Source organism: Moschus berezovskii, chromosome 25 (assembly GCF_049115385.1).
Source record: "Moschus berezovskii isolate FMDL1 chromosome 25, NW_MosBer_1.0, whole genome shotgun sequence".
NCBI classification, from domain to species: domain Eukaryota; kingdom Metazoa; phylum Chordata; class Mammalia; order Artiodactyla; family Moschidae; genus Moschus; species Moschus berezovskii.
Window position 1 is genome coordinate 31,067,294 of NC_142484.1, and position 17,072 is coordinate 31,084,365.

The 17,072-nt window shown below is 48.7% G+C and overlaps 1 protein-coding gene across 1 annotated transcript; it reads right to left on the reverse strand.

The window, feature by feature from the left end:
• Positions 1 to 866: 866 nt before the first annotated feature.
• KCTD21 (potassium channel tetramerization domain containing 21) lies at positions 867 to 16,851 on the reverse strand. The gene is made up of 2 exons (XM_055416081.2): positions 16,816 to 16,851; positions 867 to 3,979 (listed from the first exon to the last, which is right to left on the reverse strand). The coding sequence occupies exon 2, from the start codon at positions 3,946 to 3,948 to the stop codon at positions 3,166 to 3,168; it is 783 nt and encodes a 260-aa protein (XP_055272056.1). The 5' UTR covers positions 3,949 to 3,979; positions 16,816 to 16,851; the 3' UTR covers positions 867 to 3,165.
• Positions 16,852 to 17,072: the final 221 nt, after the last annotated feature.

Consider the following 17,072-nt stretch of genomic DNA (forward strand, 5'->3'; position numbering starts at 1 on the left):
CTTCAATAAAGGCAAAGGGCTTCAGGTAGTCCTGAGGGTGTGAGGTCTCAGGGAGCGATGCCTGAGGTGACAGCTCTGCTGGTCTTCCCACAGGGAGGGGCCCTGTTTGGTGGCCTCACCAAATGGACACACCAAAATGCCCTCGGGTTCCCTTGAGCACCCTTCCTGACCATCCCTCTGCATGCCCAGGGAATGAACAGAGAGCTGACAATGTCTTGCGTCCAGAAGTGCTCTTTAGTTGGGACAAAGCTCTCATCTGTGTAAAAGGCTAAATAAACTGAGTCCAGTTGAGATCACTGATCACTACTGGGTCTCGCTCAGGGCAGTAAGGGGCTCAGACAAGCGCATACCTGCCTCCCAGTCCACCCTGACTGGTCCTCTGGGATGGGGCCGCCTGCAGGCTTATTATCTGTTGCGCCAAGCAGGAGGCTGCACACACCAAAGTGAGATGTGTGCGCAGTGCACTTGCATGCACTGCCTGTGGCTCCCCTTCTGCTATGGCCCCGAGTGGACACTCACCCACCCTGCCTGGCTCCCTGGCCTTGGCTCACGGTGTTTCCTGTTACAGTGCAGCCTACCCTTAGAGGCCCAGCTCGACCATCCATTAAGCCCTTTCTGAGAACTAAGTTTGCTTTCCCCAAGTTCCCAAGCCCAGGGTGAGGCCCTCTAATCTTTTCCACACTGAACTTACCTGTGACTGTTCCCATCCTCAGGGCCCATATACCAGGTACCCCAGAAGGCTTGTTAAATTGTTATATGCTTGTGGTGTCTTCGGCACAACAATCCGTCATTACTTCTAAGAGAGCAAACTCATTTATTGAGTTCCTCTGTGCCAGGCCTAGCTAGGAATTTTCACATACACAACCAGGTCACATAACACTGGGAGGTGAGGTGGTCATCAGATGAGAAAACAAATCAGGGAGGCCCAGGGACTTGTCCAAGTTTACACAGCATGCGATGGGGCCGGAATTCAGACTCAGGTCAGCCTGATTCCAAAGCCAAGGTTTTTCCCCTTATATGTAGACACAAAACAATAACAACCATCTATCATTTATACTGTATTTTCGTACACATTATTTCATTTGATCCTCACAACAGCCCTGTGAGGTAGACAGGGTTATGGGTTTCTGTTATGCCCATTTCACAGATGGAGAAACAGGTGGCTCAGTGAGGTGAGTGACTTGCATAAAGTCACACAGCAAGTTAGTGGCTTCACAGGTCCTGTGCTTTCTCTAAAGTCAAGCTGCTTGAATTAAGAAGCACCAAAAAGACGGAGAAAGAATTTTTATGAAAAGGAACATGGGACAGTAGTGATTTATGAGATTTCTTCCTTAAACTGCTCTGCTGTGGTCACAGCTTCTGCTGGCTGGTCTCATCTGGGTTCTCCTGAGTGGTTTCCCCAAATAGTCTGGTGGCCTGGGACAGTTATGAGACTCAGGGGTCCCACTGTACTGGGGGGGAAAGACCTTTATTACGTAAGGGATGTGGCCTTTCCCACAGCCGAACACACAAGCTCCTTCCTCAGCCCATCCCCTGGGGTACCTGTGGCACCAGGCGTCTCTGGCTTTGTCTGAGGGCCCCTCCTATTGGGGAAGACTGTGGGACTTCCAAGGTCACCCTCATTCCAGGGATGAATCATAGCGTGTAGTTTGGAGACTTGCACTGCTTATCACCCCTGGGAAGTGGTGGCTCAGGGTGTCTTGCCCTGGGTCTCACCCCAAGGAAGTCAACAGGCTGGTTATGCACAGAAACAGTACCACACATCCCTCAGAGCAGTGTTACAGGGGCTGGACACTTCCTCCAAGGGCAGTGTTATGGTTCAGAACCATTCCTGGGCTCCTTGCTACACACTGCCGAGACCCTGGTTTCCTTCCTCTGGGGCAGCAATCTTCAAACTTACCCGAAGATGGTCAAAAGCTATGCAGGGTCGTGTCTGGTGAGGAGGGAGGGTCATAAACAAAGTGAAGCCATAAAAAACAGGGATGACTTACAGGGACAGGGATGACTTACAGGGAATGTCAGGGGGCTAACCTTGGTTTTGAAGACAGATCCCAAGGGGAATCCTAATTCCAAGTAGCAATATTTTCAGAATAGGTATGTGGCCTCTCAAAGTGACTATTCTGAAAAAGAAAATACACATTTGGGTGAGAGGAAAGGTCTACCAGGAACTGAAAGTGGTTGTGGGAGGACAGATTTCAGCTCAAGATAAGGAAGGACTTTCTAACAGCCAGCCATGACAAGGGCTGGCCGTGGGGATGAAGGATGTTCTTTGCTGAGAGTACGCAAGCAGAGATAGTTATCTCCTGAAGGTACAGGGGAGAAGCCCTCAGCCTCAAATGTGCTGGGGTGTGCTTGGGGTGGGAGAGCACTAACTGACTGCTGAATTATTTTCCATCCCTGAGAGTGCATAATATATTTGTTGAAAAGGATCTGTTTCAATGACACTTCAAATTCTTGGAGAAAGAAGTCAGGGATCAGGCCACATTATGAAGTGCCTTTCATTGTAGTGGCTCCAGATACTTTCAAATCTTCACAGGGATTAGCAGCTCATTTCTGAAGCCAAGAATCCCCAAATGCTTAGATCTGGCCCCGTCAAGAGGGACAGCCCCATCTACTGAACGCTGCCTGGAGACTCACTCCTCTATACCAGGCCAGCTCAAATCCCGCCCCCACTACCTACTTCATTTCCAAGCCAGCCAAGCAAGCCCCAGGTCCTGGCCACATCCCAGCGATGGAGGGGCAGGCAGGATGGAAATTCCTGGGGACTTCCTGTCCCGAGAAACCAGAGGGAGCCTCTTATTCTCCCTTCACCCCCTCTACCAAAGGAAGGGCTGCAGGCAGTGCCTCATGGTACAGAGAGAGGTGAAGTCCAAGGGAAAAGTGCTATTCTCTATCTAACCAGGAAGTCCTACGCCCTCCTGTAGGACATGATGGCAGACTTCACTTACAGCAAACTGCCCATCTTCAGCTCAAAGTGGCAAGGAAAAAGGTGGCTGTGTCAAGAGGACACACGGATTCCTACAGGTGGACTGCATCACAGGGGGGAATCAAGTCCTGCTATGCGATTAATGCAGATTAGTATGGTACCCTGCTTCACACCACCGGTGAGACACTCTCCAACATCCTGGCTTTGGGAAGACCCCCTCCAGTGTTGCTGGGGTCCTTTTACCTGTACCGTATTAATCGAATAATCTTATTGTTCATAAAATCCACAGCGTGTGGGTGAGAAGAGTCGATGCAGAAGCCATCACTCAGCGCGATCTTGAGCACCTCCTCCACAAAGACCTGGAAGCTGTTGATCTGCTTGTTGGCTGGCACCACCCAGAGCCTCTTGAGGTTCTGCTTGGTGTACTCCTCCTCTGGCAGGCCCTCCACGTTGGCCACCCAGTCCAGAGTCAGGTGGTTGGGGTCTTGCAGGTGGCTGGTGATGGAGGAGAGGTTGCCATTGGAACAGTAGAAGAGCTTGGAGCCGAGGAGCTTGAGGAAGAGGCAAGAGGTGCTGAAGATGTTGGCATTGAAGACCTCCATGCTGGAAGAGGAGAGGCTGTAGATCTGGGGTGCCTCACGCACGGTGAAATGGACCGTCTGCACACGCTGGTTCAGCGTGATGTTGAGCATGGCGTTCTTCTCGGCCTTGGACAGCTCCACCTCCTTCTCCTGCAGGGCCTCAATCAGGGGTTGCACCTGGTAGAAGTCGGCCTCCCTGCGCAGCAGGCCCATCTCCTGGAAGTCCTCGGGCAAGTCCAGGTGGGAGGTTCGCAGGAAGTTGAGGATGTAGCGGAACACTTTGCCATCACGGTCAATGAAGCAGTTGCCCTGGCTGTCCCTCTTGGTGGGCATTTTCCCGCTGAACATGGCGCCCAGCATGGAGTCAGGGAAGCTGGTCAGGGTTGCCAGTGAGGTTGTATAGAGCTTCCCCCCGACATTGAGCGTGATGGGGTCAGACATGGCAGGAAGGCTGGGGTACAGGAAAATAGACCTACAGAGAGAAAAGAAAGAAACGACCATTACCCAACCATATCTGATGTCTTAGTCTTTTGGGGCTGGTATAACAAAATACTGTAGACTGGGTGGCTTTAGTAACAAACATTTATTTCTCATAGTTCTGGAGGCTGGGAAGTTGAAGGTCAAGGTAGGGGCAGGTTTGGTGCCTGATGAGGGCTGTCTTCTCACTGTGTTCTAATATGGAGAAGGGGCAAGAGAGATCTCTGGAGTCTCTTTTATAAGGACAGTAATCTCGTTTATGAAGGTGGAGCCCTCATGACCTAATCTCCCAAAGGCTCCACCACCTTATGCCACCCCAGTGGAAGCTGGGATTTCAATATATGAATTCTGGGGGACACAAACACCCAATCCATAATCTGGGGAGTCACGGTTCTCAATTTCTTATTGTACGTCCTTGGAGTTGAAATGAATGAATAACTGGATGAACAATTGGAGGGGTAATAACTGTCACACTATCTAAAGCATATTAGGTTCACTAAGGGAGTTAAAAAAAGAAAGAAAGAAATGAAAAGAGCAAAGCCTGGGTCCCACCCTCCAGAGACTGTTTTAATTGGTGTGGCATGTGACCCCAGCATTGATATATTTTAAAGCTGATTCTAAATGTTCAGTTAGGACAGAGAACCACTGGTCTAAGGCAAGGCAGAAAATGCTCCTGGACTGAATCTTATGCGGGCTGCTTTTACATATATTTGCTGACACACTATCCTTTGACGTACACAATATCACCAATCATCCCCACTGTGAGGGAAACTGCCAGGATTCACTCCCCAGGCTTACAGTGGTGAAGGGTCCTGCAGGATTCAAGCCTAGCTGCCTTTATACAAGACAGAAAAATGTATTCACGCTTACGAGCCAACTACTGGGCCATTCTCAGTACTTAACGAATGTTCCGAGGTGTAGAACTCCAAGCCCTGTTCTCCTTCTGCGGTATCAGTCGCCTTCTTATTTATTTTTCTATCTAAAAGAATGCACAACAAATGGCTGTGATTAGTACCATTTCCATCTATCTTCTAGGCCCACAATGGGTCACTCAGCCCTCTGGACTCTCAGTGACGCTCCTTCTGGATTCTCACCCTCCCATGACGACTTGCCTGGCCATGAAGATGCCCTTGGATCCTGACGGCTTGCCCTTTCCTACCATGATGGAACCCCAGGCTCCTCTGAACCTTGCTTTGTGGTTAGTGCGGATGTAGGCCTCTGCCACCAAGCACCCTTCCTGAGGGCTCTTTACCCACTCCTTAAAACTCTCCCCCACTATCCCCCCACTGACCTCACAGCCTCTAGTGTCCATGGCTGGCGAGTCTCCTTCAACCTGAAGTCTTGGATTCTAACTTTTCTTTAAGGGTCCAGAAATCAGGGGATGTACTGTTTTTGCTCCTAACATGATACCTTCCCAGGAGTCAACTTGTGCAGTGAATCCAGGAGTCTTTCCCTAACGTTGGGTGTGGGGGCACAGGTAGGAATCGGTCCCAGTGCTGTCCCTGAGAAGAGCCCAGGCTGGCAGAGGAGACCGCAACAACCAGCAGTGACAAGGAAAATGGCCAGCTACAGCACAGTGAGTACAGCTAATATTTCATAATAACGTTAAATGGTGTATAATCTATAAAAAGCCTGAGTTGCTACGCTGTAAACCTGAAACTAATATTGTAAATCAACTCTACCTCAATAGTAAAGAAAGAATAAAATAAAAGGAAGGAAGGATGGAAAAAAGGAAGAACAGTGTACCAAGAGCTGCAGGAGTAGGCCTGGAATGAATTCTGGCATGTTTACTGTCCAGATGGGAAAACTGAGGTCCAAGCAGGGGGACTTCCCTCAAAGTCACCCAGCAGGGGTAGCAAGCAGGCCAGGGCAATTGTCACCAAACATCTGCCTTCTGAGGAGGCTGACTGCACTGTGAACCTGTGAGTCTCTCAGTCGTGTCCGACTCTTTGCGACCCCATGGACTATTTGCCCCACTAGGCTCCTCTGTCCGTGGGGATTCTCTAGACAAGAATACTGGAGTGGGTGGCTGTTCCCTTCTCCAGGGGATCTTCCGGATTCAGGTATCGAACCTGGGTCTCCCATAGTGCAGGCAGATTCTTTACCATCTGAGCCACCAGGGAAGCCCCAACTGCACCAAGACCGCTTTACTCCAGAGGGTGGTGACCATGCTGGGTGTGGAGGACTCTTGGCTGTCCCACCCAATTCTTTGGCAGGGTGGGGGGGCGGTGATTCTGTCCCTGTCCAACGGGGCACTTTGATATTGCAGAAAGGCATTAGCCATCTGGAGTGTCTGAAGAGAAACAAGCCCATGATGAAGTTACAAAATCATCAACAGAAGCCTGGAGCAGATGGGCTGCGAGACGGTGGTGGAGGGTGGGGGTTGGGTGGGGGGAAGGGGGGTGTCCAACAGAGAAGGGTGGGGGAGGGCTCCTAGGAAGGGGCGGTTACCACGCTGCTGAGACTTGCAGCTGAGGTGTATGCTTGGCCTGGGGCCCGAATCTGACCAATTTTCCCTCCAGGGGGTGCAGGCAGGAGCTGGACCCAGGAGTGGGCCATCTGCTTTCTCCTTCTAGCATCTCCTTTTCTTTCTAGATAGTAATCTGCACCTTCTAATTTCCAGTCTCTCTTTCTCTTTAAGGCCCAGGCTCTGTCAAGTGGCTGAGCTCCACGGAAAGGAAAGAGCAGGCTTTGGCGCAGCAGAGGGGCTGGGCTGTCTTTCCTGACAATTCTCTGGGCTGCAAACCCCATATCTCCTAAGTACATCAGTTTTGAAGAGCTCAAAGCAGGTGGGGAGGACAATCAGGTGCCACAGGGCATACCGGGGCCCTTGGATGGGCACCCAAAGTCCTATTTTTCTGCATGCAAAGCAACAGAGCACCCGCCTTCCTGCCCCCGCGCCCTGCTGTGCGGCTCCTGGTCATTCATCCAGGGCAGTGCCGGGAGTTGCAGTCTGGGCCAAGGCTGGTTAGAAGGAGGTCTCTGACTCCTGGAATACAGACTCAGACATAGAACAGACTTATGGACGCACTGGGGGAAGGAGAGGGTGGGACGACTACAGAGAGTAGCACTGAAATACATGTTACCATATGTAAAACAGATAGCTGATGGGAAGTTTCTATATAGTGCAGGGAGCTCAGCCTGGTGCTCTGCGACAGCCTCGAGGGGTGGGATGGAGTGGGAGGTGGGAGGGAGGTCCAAGAGGGCGGGGATATGTGTATACCCATGGCTGATTTGTGTTGCTATATGGCAAAGACCAACACAACGTTGTAAAGCAATTATCCTCCAACTGAGAAAAAAAAGAAGGTAAATCTCCTGACCCCAGACTAGGGGGCTCCCTGTGCTCTTCTCCACAGACTCAGGAATCACAGAAGTCAGCCCTTCCAGCCCCTATTTCCTAGTCACAGTGCCCGGTGCCCACCGTGGCGAGTCCACAGGCTCGTTCTGAAAGCCACGACGACACAAGGGGGCAGGAACTGGCATCCCAAGGCTGAGGAGCTTCCCTGAGGATGGCGAGGGCTTTCACCACTGAGCTCCAGCCCCACTGTGTACCCAGCTGCCTCTGAGACATGCCCACCTGGATTTTCTGTGGATACCAGAAGCCTCACAAAGAGTTCCTCCTCCCCAGATCCTGCTGTGACTTCTCAGCCACCCATCTGCGTGAGCCCACAAGGCAGCCCTGACTCAGCATCCCTAACATTTTTCTCGACTGTCTCCCTGAACCTGTCCCTGTAGGAACTCCTGGAGCTCAGGGCTCACCCCCACTCCCCCAGTACCCTCATGTGGCTCCCTGTCTCCTTTCTGTCCACCTTCCACTTCAATTTGCAGGCTGATTTTCCTGAAGCAGTGCTGCCTGCTCTGACTACTGTGTGCAATCCAATCTCACCTTCGATCCCACCTCTCCCCACACTCTATGCTCCGGCTGTCCTGACACCACGGCATCCGCCCTCCCCTGCCCTGCCTTTGCTCTCCTTATACCACCCTTCTTCACTTTTTCCACTTTCTCTGCGTTCAGCCTATGAGTCACTGCCTCTATCTATCCCCAAACCTCCACTTTGCCAGCTCTCCTCTTGGGGCTTCTGGTCCCTTGCACAGCCCACCATTCCATCATGTAATCAATCATGTAATGATCTGCTTTGCATTTGGCCCTCCTCCCTAGCGCTCTCAAGGCGAAGATCACTGGACATCGATATGCATAAAAAGAACCTCAACTCATATCTTGCAACACAGATGAAAAATTAACTCAAAAGAGGTCACAGACAAATGGACTGTGACTCAGCAATACAAGCCAACTAGCTACTGACACACAACACAGGAGAGTCCCAAAAGCATCCTATTAAGTGGAGGAAGCTGGCCTCAAAAGGTCACATGGTGTATGATTTTATTTATACAACATTCTGGAAAAGACACAACTATAGATACAGAAGTCAGATTAGTAATTGGAGAGGCTGGAGGTAAGACTGGCTACAAAGAGACGGGAGGAATATTCTGGACTGACAGAAATATTCGATATCTTGAGACGGGAGGAATATTCTGGACTGACAGAAATATTCGATATCTTGAGACGGGAGGAATATTCTGGACTGACAGAAATATTTGATATCTTGATGTAGTGGTAGTCAAATGACTGTATAAAGATTATAGAAATTCATGTTAACTGTATACCTAAAAAGGGTGACTTTTACTGCACAAAATTATGCCTTCATAAACTGGAAAAAAAACAAAATTGTGACTGTGTCATGAATAATATAATACACTGGGTTATGACCAGTTTTATATATATTGTTGTGTAACTTTTGTTTCATTTGTGTGTGTGTGTGTGTGTGAGAGAGAGACAGGCAGGAACTGGAAGGTGATATAAAGTGTACCTTCATAACGTGGGTTATGATGAAAGTTGTTTGTGAAAACCGCTGCCTGGTTTGTGATCTCTGTGACAGCGGTGACCCAGCTCCTGTCCCTGTGTGTTCACTGCCGAGCACACGGTGGGTGCTGCAGGAACCGTGGAGGAAGGGCTGAGGGAGGGAGGAATGAACACGTACTGAGCATTCTACTACCCACCAGCCCTTTTAATTCATATAGCAGTTCTACAAAGCAGCCATCGTTCCGTTAGGCAGACAGGAAACAACAGACTCAGGAGACTGAGGACTTGCCCAGGACACACGGCCTCTTTCCCCTGCACAGGCTGCTGTGAGCTGGAACAGCAACAAAAGGCTGTTTCATAGCTTCCACAAGTTTGAGAATCCCTGAAGCAGCCTTTTAAAATAGTGCTAGGCAGCTTGCTTGGCAAGACAGCAGCTACCACCTGCTGAGCACACACTTCCTGCTTTTATAATGCTTTGGCCAACACACAGCAGCATTTTATTTATTTTTAACAGAAATATATAGAGAAGAATAGAGAATACTACTGTGCTGATTCTTTACCTGCATTACCTCACTTGATGTCTATACAAGCACCCTGTCAGACAGGTGCTATTATTTCTGTTTTACAGATGAGGAAACCGAGGCTCAGAAAGGTTAAGAGATTGCTCAAGGTTACAGAGCTAGTCACTGGAGAAGCTGTGATCTGAATCCAGGTCGGTGTGAGTCCAATACCTCTCACTGTTTCCCCTTCCCACCCTGAGGCCCTAACATGAGAGGAAGGTGCACATTCCCTTATTCTCTGCCCAGATCGGACTGGGGTAGGTCTTTTGGCAGCTAGTCTGTGGCTGGTCTGGGACTCTGCTTACTCACATCTGAGGATATGGGGATTGGATCCTGGATGGCCTGGAGCCCCTCCATAGCTGACACACCACAAGTCTAAACCCTGCTATTTCAATAGCAATCCATGATCTAATGGACATGCATCTAATGACAAAGCAGCAAAACACAAAAAGCCAGGTTTTTTTTAAAAGCCAGATTAGAAAAGATGAATGAGAATTACAAACTGAACCATGAAACAGGATATAAAAGAAACTCCACCAGTGTCTGAACAAATAACTTGTCTTAAGCAGGAGAATTTCCAAGTCTGCCTCTCGACTCGAAAAGAACCAAGAAAAAAGATCAGCCCATTTCCCTCTCTGAGAAAACCAGGAAATTATGCCAGGCAGATCCTCAGACCATCCACCTGGGCAGGGAAAGTCAGGGGGCCTGGGAACTTGGGAGGCGGCTGGAATTCTCTCCTTCCTGAAATGAGTCTGTGGCCCAAATGAGGGGTGGTGGATCTTAAAGCCCAGCCTGGTACCATGTGGAGGGCAATCCCACTCTAGAGCCTGAAAATCACCCAGTTGCAACCTCTTTGTAACAAAGGAAATAGAATTCTTTGAGAGTGGGTGTCCTGTCAGGAAGGGCAGTTAAGGCATTGCTCTAGAGTCTTCCTTTAAAACTATGCCCTTTAAAACCATTCCCGCAGGTCTCACCAGAGACACAGCTACTGCCTGGTGAGTACCTATTCAGTGCAGTTCAGTTTAGTCGCTCAGTCGTGTCCGACTCTCCACGACCCTGTGAATCACAGCATGCCAGGCCTCCCTGTCCATCACCAACTCCTGGAGTTCACTCAAACTCCTGTCCATCCAGCCATCTCATTCTCTGTCGTCCCCTTCTCCTCCCGCTCCCAATCCTTCCCAGCATCAGAGTCTTTTCCAGTGAGTCAACTTGTCGCATGAGGGGGCCAAAGTATTGGGAGTTTCAGCTTTAGCATCAGTCCTTCCAATGAACACCCAGGATCGATCTCCTTCAGAACGGACTGGTTGGATCTCCTTGCAGTCCAAGGGACTCTCAAGAGTCTAGGTACTTGCTATTAGACACATTAGCTCAGTTAATCCTTGTAACTTCCTTTGAGGAAAACATTATCTCCATTTCGTAAATGAGAATCTGAGGCTCTAAGAGGCAGGTGACTTGCCCTGAAGAATCTGTGGCAGAGCCAGGATTCCCGCCCAGGCCCGTCTGACTGCCATGCTCTGAGTGACCTTGGGAATTTAGCAGTCAACCCCCTTGCAGAGGTTTGGCACCTGTCCTCTCCTACCTGCCACCTCATTTTGATTCTGACAGGCAAGACCAGTGAGTGCGCAGAGAACCAACATTTCCCGAGCACCGAGGACATGTCCCGAGCTACGTGAGGCATTTTCCTGTAGATGATCTCACTGTGACACCACACTGAGGCTGTGAGGTAAGGTACAATAATTATCTCGATTTTCTGGATTATAAAACTGAAGCACAGAACAGTGAAGACAGCTGCTTAAGATCACACAGCTAGCGGTAGCAGAGCTAGAATTCCAAGTGAGGCCTCTCTTCAAAGCCTGTGCTGCCCAGCGACTTCCCTTGTGGTCCAGTGGTTAAGAATCCACCTTGCAGTGCAGGGGATGTGGGTCTGATCCCTGGTTGGGGAACTAAGATCCCATGTGCCGCAGGGCAACTAGAAAGTCTATGCACTGCAATGAAAGATCCCACGGGTCAGTCCTGCAGCCAGGTAAATAAATATTTTTTTTTTTTAAATTACACCTATCTTAAAAAACCCCTGTGCTCCCTTCGAAAACAAAGAAGCATATTTCTTTATTCAGTTCAGTCGCTCAGTCGTGTCCGACTCTTTGCGACCCCATGAATCACAGCACACCAGGCCTCCCTGTCCATCACCAACTCCCGGAGTTCACTCAAACTCATGTCCATCGAGTCAGTGATGCCATCCAGCCATCTCATTCTCTGTTGTCCCCTTCTCCAATGAACACCCAGGATTGATCTCCTTTAACTGGTTGGATCTCCTTGCAGTCCAAGGGCCTCTCAAGAGTCTTCTCCAGCACCACAGTTCAAAAGCATCAATTCTTCGACGATCAGCTTTCTTCACAGTCCAACTCTCACATCCACACATGACCACTGGAAAAACCATAGCCTTGACTAGATTGAAGCATAAATAGGACTTGAATAAAGAGAGACCTGTGATGATTCTGAGAGGCAGTATCTTAAAGCTGTTCTTCCCTGGTGGCTCAGACAGGAGATCTGCCTACAAGGCGAGAGACCCAGGTTCAATCCCTTGGCTGGGAAGATCCCCTGGAGAAGGGAGTAGCAATCCACTCCAGTATTCTTGCCTGGAGAACTCCATGGGCAGAGGAGCCTGGCGGGCTACAGTCCATGGGCTCGCAAAGAGTTGGACATGACTGAGGGACTAACACTTTCACTTCACTTAAAAATTAATTATAGTTGTTATGCTATTCTAATCCCACTCCCAAAAGTATTTTTTCAAAAGATTAGAAAAAAAGTTTAAAATCTTATTTTGGAAAAATTGGTGAGTGATAATCTAAAAGAGTATTTGAAAAAGTATATCTTAGTGTAATGTATGAAATCAGACTGTAAAGCAATGACATTCCAAACTGTGGTGTTAAGACAATGAAAAGGGGAAGGAATTTTGCAGTACACATGTTGAAAAGACTGATTAGCAATTAAAAAAAAATAAATATTGATCTTTACAACAACTCTGGGATGCAGGCAAGACAGATCACATTATCTTTATTTCACAGACGCAGTGAGAATGAATCCCTGGCCCAGGGCTTTGTGTCCATTCTCGACCTCTGAGTCATGGCCTCTGGGAGGTTCCAGGTTTGGACACTGCTCAGAGGACTAGTCCTTTGGAGGCAGCCTAGGGTCTTCTCTAACCAGGGTCCTGAACAAGAGACTGAACCCAGATGCAGAGGTCCTAGGTAATAGCCCACACACTAACAGAGCCTTAGAACAAGCAAGGGCTCTTTCTGTGCAATTCCCTACATTACTGCCCACTAAGCCGCCATAATGAAGGTATTTTACATGCAGTCTACTCCTTTTACACACTGAGGACCAGTTGTTTTAACAGTCAATCTACAAGGCATTGATGATTATTTATGTTTTTATCCATCCATCCATCTATCATGTCTCAGCTCTGCTCAGAGCCTAGAAATGATACCCCAAGTAGCAATGAGCACACCTGACCCGAGATCTTGGTTTTTAAACCTTAACTCCTATAAAAAGAAACCATGGTTTCCTGGCAAAACTGGTGATTCCAGGACTTTGACAGGAAAAGTTCAAGGTGAGCCTGGAACATCTCTTTCCAGACAGCAAAGAAGACATCAAAGATTAATGTGATCAAGTCAAAAGAACGAAGATCTCAAAAGTTGTCATCACAAGAAAAACATTTTTTTGTAACTATGTGATCATTCCGCAATATATACAAATATCAGATCATAATTTGCTGTTTTTCTTGTTTAGTTGTTAAGTTGTGTCTGACTCTTTGCAACCCCATGGACAGTAGCCTGCCTGTCCATGGGATCTTCCAGGCAAGAATACTGGAGTGGGTTGCCATTTCCTACTCAGGAAGGTCTTCCTGACCCAGGGATTGAATCCATGTCTCTTGTATCTTCTGCATTGGCAGGGGGATTCTTTACCACTGCGCAGCTGGGAAGCCCACTTACTAGTTACAAGAGGGAAAAACTTAACCTTTTATGGAAAGATCAGGCTGTTATGACCTTATCCAATAACCAAACTTAGCATTCATGGATAGGATAGTAGGATTCTGATATCATATGCCTCCTAATATGATGCAATAATAAGTACACAACATTGCCAGAAAAGAAATAAAAAAGCAAGTTGAACCTAGTTATTGCTAAAATAAATTTAAACAGGTAGAGGGGCTCTATCTAGATTAAATGAATTGCTTACAGAGATATAATTAAATAAAATGAATGAATGAATCTTGACTGCATTTGATTAAAAAAAATGAGGTAATTTTTTACAGTTGGAGAAATTCGAATCTCAACTGTTTAGTAGATAATATTGAGTTCTTGCTGTTTTTTTTCAGTATGATAATGGTCTTATGGTTATGGTGCAGAATGTTATAATTAGGAGATAACATGCTAAAGAATTTAGGGGTCAAGTGTCAAGACATCTGTAACTTTTCAATAGTTTAGCAAAAAGTGTATGCGTGTAAAAACAAAATTGTCAATGTGAATTGGTGCATCAGTGAAAGGCTATTCCTTCAATGTTTCTGTAGGCTTAAAAATTCTAAGAATATTTTTATTTTGAAGGAAGATGGAAGAAAAGAGCACTTCTTTCCTGCGACTACAGATGTAAAGTTCCAGTCAGAGTGCCTGGCCCTAGTAAATAGCCAGATTACATAAATATTAGATGTTATTACTACTACTAAGAAGCATTAGCATCTCATGATCTTCTCCTGACGTCTCAGTGCTCTGGAGGATGAAGAAGCCAACCAGGGCTAAGCTAAAATAGCCCACAGTTGGTGGAGGGCAACTGAACGTACATCCAAGTAGTCTTCCTACCTAGACTAAACTGCCCACAGGAACCACAAAAGTCGGCCTGCCTGTCTCCATGCTGAGATCTAGGCTGGGAGAAGATGGCCGTTTAGGTCTTGTTTTCCCTGCTTCCTTCTAAACCCAGTCTCTGCTACTACAGTAGAAAAGAAACTCCTGTGATGGTTTACCAAGAATGTTCACAAAGAGGAGCCACTTCTGGGCCTCACAGATGTTTTTGGGAAGAGGAAAGTGCGTGGGCTTTGGTGTCACCTGGGCCTGCATTTGAATCAGGCTCTGCCCCTTATTAGCTGTGTGGCCCTAGACCAATTATTGGGCACATGATGGTGATCATAACAGCAGCAGCGGCAGTAATAATGACTGATGTTTACTGAGCAGTTACTACTATGCTACGCACTGTGTGTGTGCTTAGTTGCTCAGTCGTGTCCGACTCTTTGCAACCCCGTGAACTGCAGCCCACCTGACTCCTCTGTCCATGGGGATTCTCCAGGCAAGAATACTGGGGTGGGTTGCCATGCCCTCCTCCAGGGGATCTCCCCAATCCAGGGATCAAACCCAGGTGTCCCGCATTGCAGGTGGATTCTTTACTGACTGAGCCACCAAGGAAGCCCTTTATGCATGTTAATTTCATAGATGAAGATACTTATTATTATCATTATCCCTACTTTACAGACCAACCACATCACTCCCTCTCCTATCTCTGCAGTTTGGCATCTGCTATCCCTCTGCCTGCACTGTGAAGAAAATGCCATTCATCTGCCAGGCCCATTGGCTGCAAATCATTCCTTCCCTCTTTGCACCTCCAGAGCATTTTATTCTTACCCCTTACCACAGCTCACTTTCCTTAAGTAGACAGTTGCCTGGCCACCCTGTCAGGTCAGGGATCTGTACCCCAAGAAGTCGGCAGGCAGGGGAAGGGGGAAAACTTTCCCCATTTTCCTAGTCCCAGACTGTCATCTACCAATAGGAGGTTTACCAATCTCTCCTGAATTTTTAAAACTATTTTGAAATAGTCTCTTGAATTTTCAGTTTGGAATCTGAGGCACAGGGCAAGGCCCAGGTAATTACCTGGAAGTAAATATAGTAACTCCCAAAGTGTAGGGGATGCATAAAACACAGCTAGGTAAACTTCAAGGATAACAGCACTCAAAGTGAGTAATGTGTCTCCCAAAAAACTAGAGCAGTCTTCCCCACCTTACACAGCCCACCAGATAAAGAGTCTGGCTCACAGCCCTGGAGACTATCTGGGGATACTGCCCTCCACCTCCCCTTCCTGGCCTCCCCACACCCAACAGCTGTATCTTTAGCTCTGCTTTGCCCAGTTCGTAACTCTAAAAGGCCCAAATGCTGTTTGCGCCATTATGTGCTCACAGACAGACAAGGTGCTTCCCAACTCAGATGATAAACATGGATCTTTGAAGGAGTCAACCAACAGGGAAAAGTCAACCAACAGGGCTGGAGAAGGGAAGTCACCTGACCTGGCTTGCACAGCAAAGTATTCTCTCATCTGCTGTAGATTCCCAACAATCATCACCATCCTCTACCTTCTTCCAGAATCTTCCTTCATCCTTTTGACTCACCCTTAGGCTTCACCTTCTGGTTTTCCTCAGGCCCCACTACTCTTCCACGGTCTTTCTGCTCCTCACAAGAAAGATAATGTATGAACAAACGACTTTCAAACCTACCTCCCTATTTTATCCTAACAATAAGCCTCGGAGGTTGTCAGTGAGGAAGCTGGTCCTGTCACACAACCTGTGAAGGACCGGGACACTCGTCATTTAATCTGTAGTGAATGGCAGGGAATAAACCTCTACCTCCCTGCAGTGCAGGGAAAAAAGCAGTGCCTTGAGAGTAAGGAGTCCTTGGATGGTTTGGGGCAAGTCATTTTACTTCTCTGAGCCTCAGGTTCCTCAGTTGTAAACAGATATGGTGACGTCTTCACAGGGTGTGAGTTGAATGAACTCATATGTGTGACGCCGGGTTCAAAGGATGGGCTCTTTATTTTCTAGTCACAAGGAAAAGATGCTCCGTGCATCCATAGACATTTGCCCATCTGGGCACCCTCTTACTCAAGTCATATCAGCGCTACTGACACTGGGCTTTTCCAGGGCCGAGAGGGATCCTTTTCATCTTTTCGTCTCCACCGCTCCCTCCCCAACGCTTTTCGGCTCATTCCACCCAATCCAACTCAGGCTTGCTTCCTCGGCTTTCTCTGCACCCATTCCCCGGCCCCTTCTGCGATCTCACACGCGTTCCACTTCTTATCTAGAGACCCCGCCCTTCCTTGCCCCACCCACCGGACTCCTCCCACAGTCTCGGCCCTTATTATCCGGGCTTTTCAGACTATCGCCATCCATCCAGGCTCCTTCCACCAGCTCCGCCCCTTCTTCCCCATAAACATCCCCTCCCCCGCAGCCACGGGCGTTGCTATTCCCATTGCACGGATGAGAATGGCGAGGCTAGGGTAGGCTAGATGACTTCTCACGGTAGGACAGGTGCCCAGATGGGTCCGTGACCTCTCGCCGGCAGTCCCTGCACCCCACGCCCCCGTCCGCGCCGCACCCACCTCCTGCCCTCGCTCAGCAACCTCCCCTCCGCGGGCGGCCAGCGCAGCTTTGCAAGGGGGGCGGAGGGCCAGAGCCCAGCCCAGGGGCGTGGCGGCCCGGGACCCGCGCGCTGCTTTCTGGGACTTGTAGTCCTTCAATAGGCTCTTTGTAGCTCCTCGCGCCGGGCGTCGAACTCCATCTCCCGGGAGGCATTGCAGTTAGCCGGCCCGCTCCCGCCCCGCCCCCACCAGCGCTCAGGCCGGCTGGCCTTAAAGGG